We start from the raw sequence: 13,631 nt of genomic DNA on the forward strand, positions 1-13,631 counted from the left end.
CATGTTTTTTGTTCCCCTCCCCCCGCACACAGTAAACAGCCTGAACACATGACGTCTTAAATCGGAAAATTTCCAATTTGAAAATATCTGAATTCTGCGTTGTCTTTGCGCTTTGAAACATCTCAATTCCGAGCTCTTTCCCCAGAATTAAAACAACTATGCCCTTGTTAATACTTTGTTGTGAAATCCCTCCGCGTGGAAAAAAAATCTTGAGAGACAAACAAAAGTTACAGGAAGTAATCATAGCATTAACATAACTTGGAAATAAGCAAAAGTGCTGCGTGGAAAGAATTCTTTATTGACCATGTAGTTGAAGTTCAAGACAAACACTGATGTAATAGATGTAATTAGTCATGAATGCATGTCGTTAATGGGGGCAGGTGGGACATAATTTGACAAGGGTTCAGTGACTAAATGTTAGCCAAATAGATTGCAGCTAAGTGACAATTTATGTTATTTAGAGGATATATGACTGTGAAATATGCACTAACAGTGTCATTAGCAAAAGCAAACTGGGAAAGTGCTCATAAAACATTAATATTCTACAATGACCATGAACCACTACAATCATCATACACTGATAAAATAAATAAATAAACGTAATGTAAAAATTCAAGTTGGTCCACAACATTCTAGTTACCCTTCAAAACTCCTCACTGGATCACAAATTACGTTCCTCTTCTGTGATATACAGTAACTTGCAAGATTGCCATTTTGGTCGATACAGCATGCAGTAAGGTGTTTTACGGTACATTTAACATCTGTGCTATCTGCGACCATTGTCACTACATTTTATGAAACACAAAGTGACAGTAACAGTTATCTTAGGGATGCAATTCTGAGGCCTGAGAGTTTATCAAATAAGCAACACTGTAAGCAGTAGCAAGTGTTAGACACTTTTTTTAAAATTATGTTAATTTGAGATGCATAATCTGGTGGCGCCTGCTTTTAGTGCCAATTTCTGTGCCCTTTATGAAAAGAAATAGTTTGGAATTTTCAAAGTCGATCCCTATTTTAAATTCACCACTCTTGTTACACCCAGCCACTGAGGATACATAAGCCAGGGCATTCTTAGTGCCGGTACCAAGCCCGGATAAATGAGGAGTCAGAAAGTCAGAAAGGGCATCCAGCATAAAACCTTTGCCAAATCAAATATGCAGATCAGAAATCAGATTTCCAAACTGGATTGGTCGAGGCCCAGGTTACCAACGACCACCACCGGTACTGTTGGCCTAGGAGGGTGCCAGTGGAAACTATGCTACTGTTGGATGAAGGAGAAGGAGAGGGGGAAGGCATGTCCAGAGGCAGCGAGACAAGAGGAAGGGTATGAGTGTGGAGGTGGGAGTCATAACTTTGAATGTTGGCACTATGACCAGTAAAGGGAGAGAGTTGGCTGATATGATGGAGTGAAGGAAGGTAGATATACTGTATGCGCAAGAGACCAGGTAGAAGTGGAGTAAGGCCAAGAGCATCGGAGGTGGGTTTAAACTCTTCTACCATGGTGCAGATGGGAGGAGAAGTGGGGTAGGGGTAATTCTGAAGGAAGAGTATGTCAACAGTGCGTTTGGAGGCCTACAGCGTCGGACAGAGTGATGAGTATGAAACTGGAAAACGAAGGTGTGAAGATGTATGTTATCAGTGCATGATGGAGTTCAGTGTGAGATGGAAGAGAAAGAAGAATTCTGGAATGTGTTGGATGAAGTGGTGGAGAGTGTTCCCAAGGAGGAGAGAGTGGTGACTGGAGCGGACTTCAACGGGCATGTTGGTGAAGGGAACAGAGGTGATGAGGAGGTGATGGGTATGTACAGTGTCAAGCAGAGACATGTGGAAGGACAGATGGTTGTGGATTTAGCAAAAAGGATGGAAATGGCTGTAGTGACATATTTCAAGAAGAGGGAGGAACACAGGATGACCTATAAGAGTTGAGGAAAGTGTACACAGGTGGACTACATCTTATATAGGAGCATGATCTGAAAGGGATTGGAGACTGCAAGGTAGTGACAGGGGAGAACATAGCTAGGCAGCATCGGATGGTGGTCTGTAGGATGACTTTGGTGATCAGGAAGAGGAAGAGTGGGCGTCCGGGTAGCGTAGTGGTCTATTCCGTTGCCTACCAACACAGGGATCGCCGGGTCAAATCCCCGTGTTACCTCCGGCAGGTGGGAAGCCAGATGTGGGTATGTGTCCTAGTTGCTGCACTCGCACCTCCTCTGGCCAGTCGGGGCACCTATTCAGGGGGAAGGGGGAACTGGGGGGAATAGCGTGATCCTCCCACAGACTATGTCCTCCTGGTGAAACTCCTCACTGTCAGGTGTAAAGAAGCGGCTGGAGACTCCACATGTATCGGAGGAGGCATGTGGTAGTCTGCAGCCCTCCCTGAATCAGCAGAGGGGGTGGAGCAGTGACTGGGATGGCTCGGAAGAGTGGGGTAATTCACCAGATACAATTGGGGGGAAAACGGGGGGAAATTTTAAAAAACGAAGAGGAAGAGAGTAAAGGCAGAGCCAAGAATCAAACAGTGGAAGTTGAAGAAGGAAGACTGATGTGTGGAGTTCAGGGAGGAGTTAAGACAGGTGCTGCATGGTAGCGAAGGGTTGCCAGATGGCTGGGCAACCACTTCCTCACTAAGCCAAGAAGCTACTTGGTGTGTCATCTGGACAGAGGAAGGAAGAAGAGGAGACTTGGTGGTGGAAGGAGGAAGTACAACAAAGTATACAGAGGAAGGGTGCCGAGAGAGGTGTGCTATTGTATGAGGAAGTTGGGCGTGGCAGAGAAGTATGTAAGAGTGGTGCCGGATATGTATGAGGGCAGTATGACAGTGGTGAGGTGTGTGGTAGGAACGACGGGTCCAAGGTGGAGGTGGAATTACATCAAGGATTAGCTCTGAGCCTATTCTTGTTTGCAATGGTGATGGACAGGTTGACGGACAAGATCAGGCAGGAGTCTCCGTGGACTATGATGTTTGCGGATGACATTGTGATCTGTAGCGAGAGTAGGGTGCAGGTTGAGGGGAGCCTGGAGAGGTGGAGGCATGCACTGCATAGAAGAAGAATGAAAGTCAGTAAGAGCAAGATGGAATACACACGCATGAACGAGAGGGAGGACAGTGGAATGGTAAGGATGCAAGGAGTAGAGGTGAAAAAGATGGATGAGTTTAAATACTTGGGGTCAACTATTCAAAGTGAGAAAGAGAGGTGAAGAAGAGAGTGCAAGCGAGTGGGTGGAGAAGAGTGTCAGGAGTTATTTGCGACAGAAGGTTACCAGCAAGAGTTAAAAAAAAAAGCCACTTCAAGCCACTTTATTTTTGCCATTGTACAGTTGTTCGGTTACAATGAAATTTGTGTTCTGCATTTAACCCATCCTCTGTATAGGAGCAGTGGTCAGCTGCAGCACCCGGGGACCAACTCCAGCTCTTCTCCCATTGTCTTGGTCAGGGGCACAGACAGAAGTATTAACCTTAACATGCATGTCTTTTGATGGTGCGAAGAAACCGGAGCACCCGGAGGAAACCCACGCAGACATGGGCAGAACATGCAAACTCCACACAGAAAGGACCTGGGACAGCTTGGGGTTCGAACCTAGGACCTTCTTGCTGTGAAGGTAATCACTGGGCCACCGTGCCGAGAAGGTTTACAAGATGGTAGTGAGACCAGCTATGTTGTGTTTTGGAGATGGTGGCACTGATGAAAAGACAGGAGGCAGGGCTGGAGGTGGCAGAGTTGAACATGCTAAGATTTTCACTGGGAGTGACGAAGGACAGGAGTAGGAACGAGAATATTAGAGGGACAGCTCAGGTTGGACAGTTCGGAGACAAAGTAAGAAAGGCGAGATTGAGATGGTTTGGCCATGTGAGGAGGACAGATGCTGGGTATATTGGAAGAAGGATGCTGAATATGGAGCTGCCAAGCAAGAGAAAAAGAAGAAGGCCAAAGAAGAGGTTTATGGATGTGGTGAAGGAGGACATGCAGATGGCTGGCGTGACAGAGGAAGACGCAGAGTAAGATGGACAGGAAGAGGTGGAAACGGATGATTGGCTGTGGTGACCCCTAACGGGAGCAGCCAAGAGTAGTAGACTCTTGTAGCGCATATAGATAGATTTCATTTTCACAGTCTGTTTATTCATACTGGACCTGCAGCTCCAGCTTGCCATGTAGAATTCAATGCAATTAATGGGGTGCATATCTGCAATCAATCCTTGTTCAGTGCCAAAAAAAACCTCAATGCTCTAGCCAAGGCTAACATGATGCTACAGCATTCATTATAGTGAATTCTGATGGTCATTTCTTTTATTAGGGTGGCACGGTGGCGCAGTGGTTAGCGAGGTTGCCTCACAGCAAGAAGGTCCTGGGTTCAAGCTTCGGGGTAGTCCAATCTTGGTGGGTCATCCCGGGTCGTCCTCTGTGTGAAGTTTGCATGTTCTCCCCGTGTCTGCATGGGTTTGCTCCTGGGGCTCCGGTTTCCTCCCACAGTCCAAAGACATGTAGGTCAGGTGAATCGGCCGTACTAAATTGCCCCTAGGTGTGAATGTGTGTTGGCCCTGTGATGGCCTGGCGACCTGTCCAGGGTGTCTCCCCGCCTGCCGCCCAATGACTGCTGGAATAGGCTCCAGCATCCCCACGACCCTGAGAGCAGGATAAGCGGTTCAGATAATGGATGGATGGATTTCTTTCATTTATTACAGCCGTTTTCCTACTGTGTAACTCCCTGCAACACAGCTTACAAATGATTACCCATGGGAATCTCTCCGCCATGGCACAGCAAAGCAAACACCAAGATGGAATTTAGAAATTAAAAAAAAGCTGTACATCCTTAAAACAACCACTCACATTTGTTATGGTAGACTGCTGTAGCATCATGGTAGCTTCGGCAGAGCCATGGAGCACTTCTTTGTACTGAATGAAAATTGCAGATTTGTCCCCAATGTACTACATTAAACTCTAGATTGTGTGCTGGAGCTGCATTTTCAGCATGAAGAAAAGGATGGAAGATGGGGAAAGTGAACCAGCCTATCTACTATGTGAGCAGTGAGTATAAAATTGGGATAGACTTTAAAAAATTCCAAAGTATTCCTTTAAACCTCAAACAGTTTTCTGCTCCCCCTCCACAGTTCAGTGTTTATTTCTCCGTGCCTCGGCTCTCTACGGCCGTCAGTATGTTCTGGAGAATCCTTTGATAGAATGGAGAAAACACCTGCTTGTTGAAGTTGACCAGGCGACAAAAGCGACGAGCAAGCTCTGTCAGCTCTCTGCTGACTGGAGTCAGCCCCCCTGGGTGAGGAGGAGGGGTCTTATGATGGGTGGACTCCAGGGACGCCAGTAGGTAGCGCTGGATCCGAGAGTCTGTAAGGGGGTGAAGAGAGAAGAAAGGGGAAAGAAGGAGAGATTAGATATAAATATATACGTGAGGTCAAAAGTGTTCTTCATCAGTGCTCAGCCAAAACAGACACCTCAAAATACTAAAGAGTAATACATGCACTGAACAAAAAGCTGGGATAAAGTCTTGCATGAAAAGAAGTGCAAGAACAGTGTTAAAAGGTTCTTCTAGATGATGTTGAAATACAACCAGTCACAGTTTTTATTGTTTTTACCCATCAGCTTGCGAACAGTGTTGTCTGGCTGGCCGGTGGCCAAGATCTGTCCCTTTAAAGTGCTCTGTCGGTCAGTGGAAAATGGAGAGTAACCATGCTGGTTCAGACGCTGGCTGAGTTCAACGCACAACCTCTCTCCAATGGTTGCTAAGGTCTCTTCTTCGCTAAAAGACCTTATGAAAGGCAATAACACATGATTAGTTTTTGTTTTATTGTTTTAATCATGTTTCAAGTTACATTTTCAAACCTTATGACTAAACTGCAAATGTACTAACTACTACTACTTTCAGCTGCTCCTGTTAGGGGTTGCCAAAGCAGATCATCCATTTCCATCTTTTCCTGTCCTCTGCATCTTTCTCTGTCACGCCAGCCACCTGCATATCCTCCCTCGCCACATCCATAAACCTCTTTGGCCTTCCTCTTGCTTCATCTGGGAGCTCCATATTCAGCATCCTTCTCCCAACCTCTCCTCCGCACATGTCCAAACCTCTCAGTCTTGCCTCTCTTGCTTTGTCTCCAAACCATCCAATCTGAGCTGTCCCTCTAATATTCTCATTCCTAATCCTGTCCTTCTTCATCACTCTCAATGAAAACCTTAGCATCTTCACCTCCAGCTCTGCCTTTTGACCTTGCGTAAGTGCCACCGTTTCCGAACCATAAAAAACATAGCTGGTCTCACAACCATCTTGTAAACCTTCCCTTTAACTCTTGCTTGGCACCCTTCTGTCGCAAATCACTCCTGACGCTCTTCTCCACCCACACCACCCTGCCTGCACTCTCTTCTTCACCTCTCTTCCACACTCCCCGTTACTTTGAACAGCTGACCCCAATAATTAAAATTCATACGCCTTTGTCACCTCTACTCCTTGCATACTCACCATTCCAATCTCCTCCCTCTCTTTCCAAGATTGTGTTAAACAATCTAGTTAGAAACTCCACTCCCATCTCTCCTAAGCACCTCCACGCCTCCACAGGTATTTCATCTGGTACAACCGCCTTTCCACTCTTCATCCTCTTCATGGCTGCCCTCACTTCCTCTTGTTATCCACCACATTTCCTGATTAACTATCTCCACATCATCCAACCTTCTTTCTCTCATTTTCTTCATCATCAGCTCCACATAAAATACTCCTCCCACCTTCTCAACACACTCTCCTCGCTTGTCAACACATTTCCATCTCTATCCTTCATCACCCTAACCTACTGCACATCCTTCTCAGCTCAGCCCCTCTGTCTAGCTAATCAGTACAAGTCCTTTTCTTCTTCCTCAGTGTCTAACCTTTCATAGAACTCACCATAGGCCTTTGCCTTTGCCACCACTCTCTTTGTTTTAGGCTGCATCTCCTTGTACTCCTGTCTACTTTCTTCATCTCTCTGACTATCCCACTTCTTTGCCAACCTCTTTCTCTGTATAATTTGCTGTGCTTCCTCATTCCACCACTAAGTCTCCTTGTCTTCCTTCCTCTATCCAGATGACACACCAAGTACCTTCCTAGCTGTCTCCCTCACTGTTTCTGCAGTGGTTGCCCAGCCATCCAGCAAATCTTCACTACCACCCAGTGTCTGTCTTAACTCCACCTGAACTCCACACAACAGTCTTCCTTCTTCAACTTCCACCATTTGATCATTGGTTCTGCCTTCACTCTCTTCCTCTTCTTGGTCTCCAAAGTCATCCTACAGACCACCATCCAATGCTGCCTGGCTACAATCTCCTGTCACCACCTTGCAGTCTCAAATCCCTTTCAGATTGCACATCCTGCATAAGATATAGTCCACCTGTGTGCACTTGCCTCCATTCTTATACATCACCCTGTGTTACTCCCTCTTCTTGAAATATGTATTCACCACAGCCATCTCCATCCTTTTTGCAAAATCCACCATCATCTGTCCTTCCACATTCCTCTCCTTGAAACCCTACCAGCCCATCACCTCCTCATTACCTCTGTTCCCTTCACCAATATGCCCATTGAAGTCTGCTCCAATCACCACTCTCGCCTCCTTGGATACACTCTCCACCACTTCATCCAACACACTCCAGAATTCTTCTTTCGCTTCCATCTCACACCCAACTTCTGGGGCATATGTGCTGATAGTATTCATCATCACACCTTCGATTTCTAGCTTCATACTCATCATTGTCTGACACTCTTCACCTCCAACACACTCTTGACATCCCCTTCCTTCAAAATTAACCCTACTCCATTTCTCCTCCCATCTGCACCATGGTAGAAGAGTTTGAACCCACCTTTGAGCTCCGGGCCTTACTCCCCTTCCAGCTGGTCTCTTGCACACACAGTATATCTGCCTTTCTTCTTTCCATCATATCAGCCAGCTCTCTCCCTTTACCAGTCATAGTGCCAAGATTCAAAGTTCTGACTCTCCCCTCCACACTCCTACCCTTCCTCCTCTCCCACTGCCTCTGGACATGCCTTTCCCCTCTCCTTCTCCTTCGCCCAACAGTAGCATAGTTTCCACCGGCATCCTGCTTGGCCAACAGTACCGGTGGCAGTCATTGGTAACCTGGGCCTTGACTGATCTGGTATGGAAATCTGATTTATGATCTGCATATTTGGTTTGGCAAAGGTTTTACACCGGATGCCCTTCCTGATGCAACTGTAATCCAATTATACGTACATGTTTTTATGGTAAATATTAATCTATATGCATATGTCTAGATTTCGCCCTATGTTTTCATGTTGGGCATTATAGCTCTGATGGTGTGTGGATTTCAAAACAGATTGCAAGCCATATCAATGCAAAAACAAGAGCTTGTTGTTCTGTAAACTGTGTTGATACCATGTGCTGTATCTATATAAATGTGACGAAAAGCAATGCTACCCACGGTGTCTGCATGTCTGCGAGAATTGCATTGATGGTGTCCTTAAGTGTTTCCATCAGCCCTGGCAGGCCAGAGATGGCCTCCCCCATAGTGGTATAGACAATAAGGAGCACACTGGATAGAATCACCAGCTGCTCAGCCTCCTGCTGCATCTCCTGGAACCGAACCTGGTCCATCACCACTGTCTAGAGAGGGGAGGAGAAAAGGAAGCAGTTTGTATGTGGGTTTATATGCATTTGTTTATGTAAATGGGTTGAAATGTATGTGTGATGGCAGTGCTGGTTCGACAGATGATAGCAATAAGAATAACTGAAAAGGGGCATAAGAAGATAGACTGTGAGGGAGTCAAGTCAATTTTTATTTGCATAGCCCATTATCACAAATTACAAATTTGCCTCAGTGGGTCATATAGCATTACAACATCCTGTCTTTAGACCCTCACATCTGACAAGTAAATACTCCCTAAAAAAAATTTAACAGAAGAGAGGGAGAGCAACAGAGGAGGGATCTCTCTCCCAAGATGTACAGATGTGCAATGGATGTTGTGTTCACACAATTTACAGAATACAACATTGAAAGAGGATAACAGAATTATGATGAAATTATAAAATATATGAAGAATATGATGAGGAGGAAACCAAGAAGTGTCCGGATGCCACCGGAATAGCCCAGGGCCTGAGCCACGCGACCACCATCATCATGTAGACCTGACAGGAGGACATACTAAACATGCACATGAGAGACTCACATCACACCATCACATACACGGGAGAAGAGACAGAAAAACAAAACAAACAGTCACACGTCTGAGTGAGAGAAGGATATATTGAAACACTGAAACAGAATATAAAAATTCTATGGATTTATAAGATATATAAAAAGAAAATGTGATGAGGAGGATTCCAAGCAGTGTCCAGGTGGCAACCATCAACACCATGGAAACCTGGGAGGAAGACAAACTGCACATACACCTAAGGGAGACTCACATCACACCATTCACATACACAGAAGAGAAAGGAGAAGATATCATTCAGAGAGAGAAAAAACACATGTGACAGAAGAGAACAGTTTGCATTAGTCAACAATCTCAACTCTAAAATCTCGTCGGCAGAACAGTGCTTGATAAATTAATTGAGACAGAGACCCACCCCCCATGCAGTACAGGTTGTGAAGCACTCAACTTAAAGGCAACTAACTGTAGGGTAAGGCAAAAAGATGAGTTTTAAGTTTGGATTCAAAGGACTCAACAGACTCTGATTGTCTTGACGGCAGCAGGCAGGTTATTCTGCAAGAACGAGGCTCAATAGGAAAAGGCCCTGCCACCGGCTGACATCTTTTTAACTTTGGGTACACACAGGAGCCCTGTATTTTGAGAGCAGAGAGCTTGAGATGGAATGTACAGTTTAAGGAGATCAGACAGGCGTGATAGGGGCAAGCCCATTTAGGATTTTATAAGTCAGCAGAAGCACCTTGAAGTCTGATCTAACATGGATAGGAAGCCAATGAAGAGAGTCAAGAATTGGTATAGTATGGTCAAATTTTCTAGCTTTAGTTAGGATTCTAGCTACAGCATTTTGTACCATCTGAAGACTTTTAGTACTAGCGTGTGGCAGACCTGAAAACAGAACATTATAATAATCAAATCTGGATGAAACAAATGTATGTAATAGTATCTCTGCGTCACCTATGGACATGAAAGACCAAATTTTAGCTATATTACGTAGTGAAAAAAGGCAGTTTTGATAATTTCTTTCATGTGCTTATCAAAGGAAAGGCTGGGATCAAATGCAACACCAAGATTTTTGGCTGCCACACTTTGTGAAATCACAAAGTTGTCAAATTGATGTCGGTGTCTAACAGGGCCAACGACCAGCATCTTAGTTTTAAATGAATTTAGAAGCAGGAAATTTAGAGACACCCAATTTCTCACCGCAGCCAAGCAGGCCTCTAAATTAGTCATTTTGAGAATGATCATCAACTCTTATAGGCACATACAGATGAGTATCATCGAAATAGCAATGGAAATTTATTCCATAACTGCGTATTTGGCCAAGAGTCGAACTATACAGAGAGAAAAGTAGAGGGCCAAGAACTGAGCCATGAGGTACGCCACATTTAACATCAGAGAATTTTGATGGAATATTATTATAGCAGAAACAATGTGTTATTCCAGATAAGTAGGACTTAAGCCAAGAGAGAGCTAAGCAAGAGACACCAAAATGAAAATGTATTCTGTCTAATAGTATACAGTGATCAATGGTGTCAAAGGCTGCACTGAGGTCCAGTAGTAAAAGCACAGAAGTGGAATCAGAGTCAATGGCTGGTAGGAGATTCTTCACCACTCTGGTCAGAGCAGTTTCAGTGGAATGACAAGCCCTGAAAGCTGCCTGAAAAGGTTCATATAGTTGTTTTCTTCTATATGGGTCGAAAGTTGTTGATACACAACTCAAGGTGCTTTTTTTTAAGTAGAGGTTTAATCACAGTTGTATCAAACTGCTGGGAACAGTGCCAGTAATAAATGATAAATTAACTATGTCTAGCATTGTAGTAGGTCCCAGGAAAGTCCAGATGTCTTTAAAAAGTTTTGCTGGTAAAGGGTCCAGTAGGCAAGTAGTTGGTTTAGAAGCTGACATGAGCTTAATCAAAGTATCAAGAGAGATAGTCTCAAAAGCTGTAATAACAGGGACAATCAGTTAATCATTGTATATAGATATGAATTTGGTAAGACAGGATCTGCAGTTGCTGGAGTTGACGAACTAATTTTGTTTATGATCTCATTAACATTCTTGCAGAAAAAGTCTAGAAACTCATGGGCTGCGAATTGTGAGCAGCTAATAGATGGTTGCTTTTTAGTAAACTTGGATACAGTGTCAAAAACAAAAATATAGGGTTATGGTTATTGATATTGATTAAGCATGAGAGATACGCTGCTTTTGCAGCATATAAAGCGTGCTTGTATTTCAAATAAACACTCGTGCCAAGATGGGTAAAAAAAACTTCCAATTTTGATTTTCACCATTTATGTTCCAATCTCCTGCAGGCTCACTTAACAGCACATCTCGTCGTTAAGCCAGGGTGTTGGCCTCTTTAGTCACCTAGCTCTGTTAGTGAGAGGTGCAACTGAATCAAGGAGACTAGAGAGGGCTACATTTAAGTCACTAGTGAAATTTTCAACAGACTGAGTCTCTACAGTGAAAGGAAACAAGACTGCAGGCAGCTGCTGGCCAAATGCAGCTACATTGGACAGACCAAAGTGGCAAGTAGCAATTACATCTATGCCGACATTAAGACGACAGGCCAATAATGCTTCATATTTGATGAGAAACTGACATAGCAGATGTGGTTGGCAAGACATTCCGATCAGAAACAGCTATCCCTTTAGATAAAACCAAATCATGGGTGTTGCCAATGCACTGAGTCAACTCTTGAAGAAACTGAGCGAACCCAAATGTATCAACAAGCGCCAGAAAGGCTTTACTTAGAGAATCAGTAGCCTTATTCAGATGAATATTGAAATCACCATAAGTTAGAATCTCATCAGTATGAGTAACAAGACCTGAGACAAAGTCTCTAAAATTCTTCAAGCCAGGAGGTTGATAGAGTATCACAATCTGGACTGAGCTGAGTCCATTCATGGCTGAGGGAGATGGACTTAGAATAAGAGCTTCAAAAGACTGTAATTTAGAATTAAATGTAAACATTAAATTGAAAATAGACTTATGTATTAAGGCAACAACTTGTTTATTTGCCCGAGCTACAAGGGCATAAGTATAGTCGGGTGGGGAAGCTTAATTTAAGGGAAGGAAAATATTTGATTTCAGCCATGATTTCACATAACCCAATCTTATCGAAACTATATTCAAGAATCAGATCATTTATCAGTAAGGCTTTGGTAGACTGCTGTCTACCAAAGCCTTCTGAGCTGATATTTATTAAACCAAATTTAAGCATCTTGTGGAAGTGATCAATACCAGGGATAACTTCAGAGCTACCAATAGGTGAAATATTAATTGGAATTAGACACCTTGTGTTATTGACAATTTTGATGACCTATGCTTTGGACAATATGTGGTCACATTTTTGATAACAGATGTTTGATTCTGTAGTTTATTAGATACTTTTTTACACACTTCACCACCACCAGTGGTAGGAATGATTAGATTATTGTGATTCACACATTTAGCAGAAGCGAGTTTGGGAGCAATACAACAGGGTAGGGAGACGTTCTCGATGTTATAATAATACTAATGAAAATATAGCAATTTTCTAGACACCCTAAGTGGTCCACGTTGAAGGGGATAAATCACTTCAACCACCACCAATGTGTAGCACCCACCTGGTTGATACACAGCAGCCATTTTGCGCCAGAACGCTCACCACACATCAGCTTGAGATGGAGAGGGAGGAATCACTGAGCCAATTACATGGGGGGATGATTAGGTGGCCAGATGGAGAGAGCCGGGTTTGAGAATTTTGCCAGGACACCAGGGAACCCCCTAATCTTTTACTCTTGTGTTTTATTGTTTACATTTTAATTCCTTTATTTTACTTCTACATGTATTTTTATATTCATATGTGTTACTTATTTTATATTGTATTTTAAGCTTGTGCAGCACTTTGGTTCAACTGTGGTTGTTTTAAATGTGCTATATAAATAAACTTGACTAATCTTTGCAATAAGTGTCATGGGATCTTTAATGACCAGTGAGTCAGGACCTCGGTTTAACATCTCATCCGAAGGACAGAATTTCCTACAGCACAGTGTCCCCATCACTACACTGGGGCATTGGAATTTGACATGTTGTTGTTTTTTATTAGGACCAGAGGGACGATTGCCCCTATTGGCCCACCAACACCACTTCCAGCAGCAACTCAGTTTTTCCCGGGAGGTCTGCCATCCAAGTGTTAGCCAAGCCCACACCTGCTTAGCTTCCATCATTTGGCAGAGAGCCAGGGTACATGTTGGCACTGCTGCTGGCATACACATACACTCACCGGCCACTTTATTAGGCACACCTGTCCAACTGCTCGTTAACGCAAATTTCTAATCAGCCAATCACATGGCAGCAACTCAATGCATTTAGGCATGTAGACATGGTCAAGACGATCTGCTGCAGTTCAAACCGAGCATCTGAATCGGGAAGAAAGGTGATTTAAGTGACTTTGAACGTGGCATGGTTGTTTGTGCCAGACGGGCTGGTCTGA

At 43.9% G+C, this 13,631-nt stretch overlaps 1 protein-coding gene across 1 annotated transcript in view; it reads right to left on the reverse strand.

Moving 5' to 3' along the window:
• Positions 1-291: 291 nt before the first annotated feature.
• The window catches only part of tcp11l1 (t-complex 11, testis-specific-like 1), a 34,475-nt gene continuing 21,135 nt past the window's right edge, over positions 292-13,631 (reverse strand). Inside the window, exons 8-10 of the mRNA XM_056281701.1 lie at positions 8,430-8,611; positions 5,588-5,760; positions 292-5,339 (exon numbers count right to left, since the gene is read on the reverse strand). Coding sequence (XP_056137676.1) covers positions 5,116-5,339; positions 5,588-5,760; positions 8,430-8,611 — 579 coding nt within the window. The 3' untranslated portion in view covers positions 292-5,115. The remainder of the gene's footprint in view (positions 5,340-5,587; positions 5,761-8,429; positions 8,612-13,631) is intronic.

Source organism: Lampris incognitus, chromosome 6 (assembly GCF_029633865.1).
Source record: "Lampris incognitus isolate fLamInc1 chromosome 6, fLamInc1.hap2, whole genome shotgun sequence".
Lineage (NCBI taxonomy): Eukaryota > Metazoa > Chordata > Actinopteri > Lampriformes > Lampridae > Lampris > Lampris incognitus.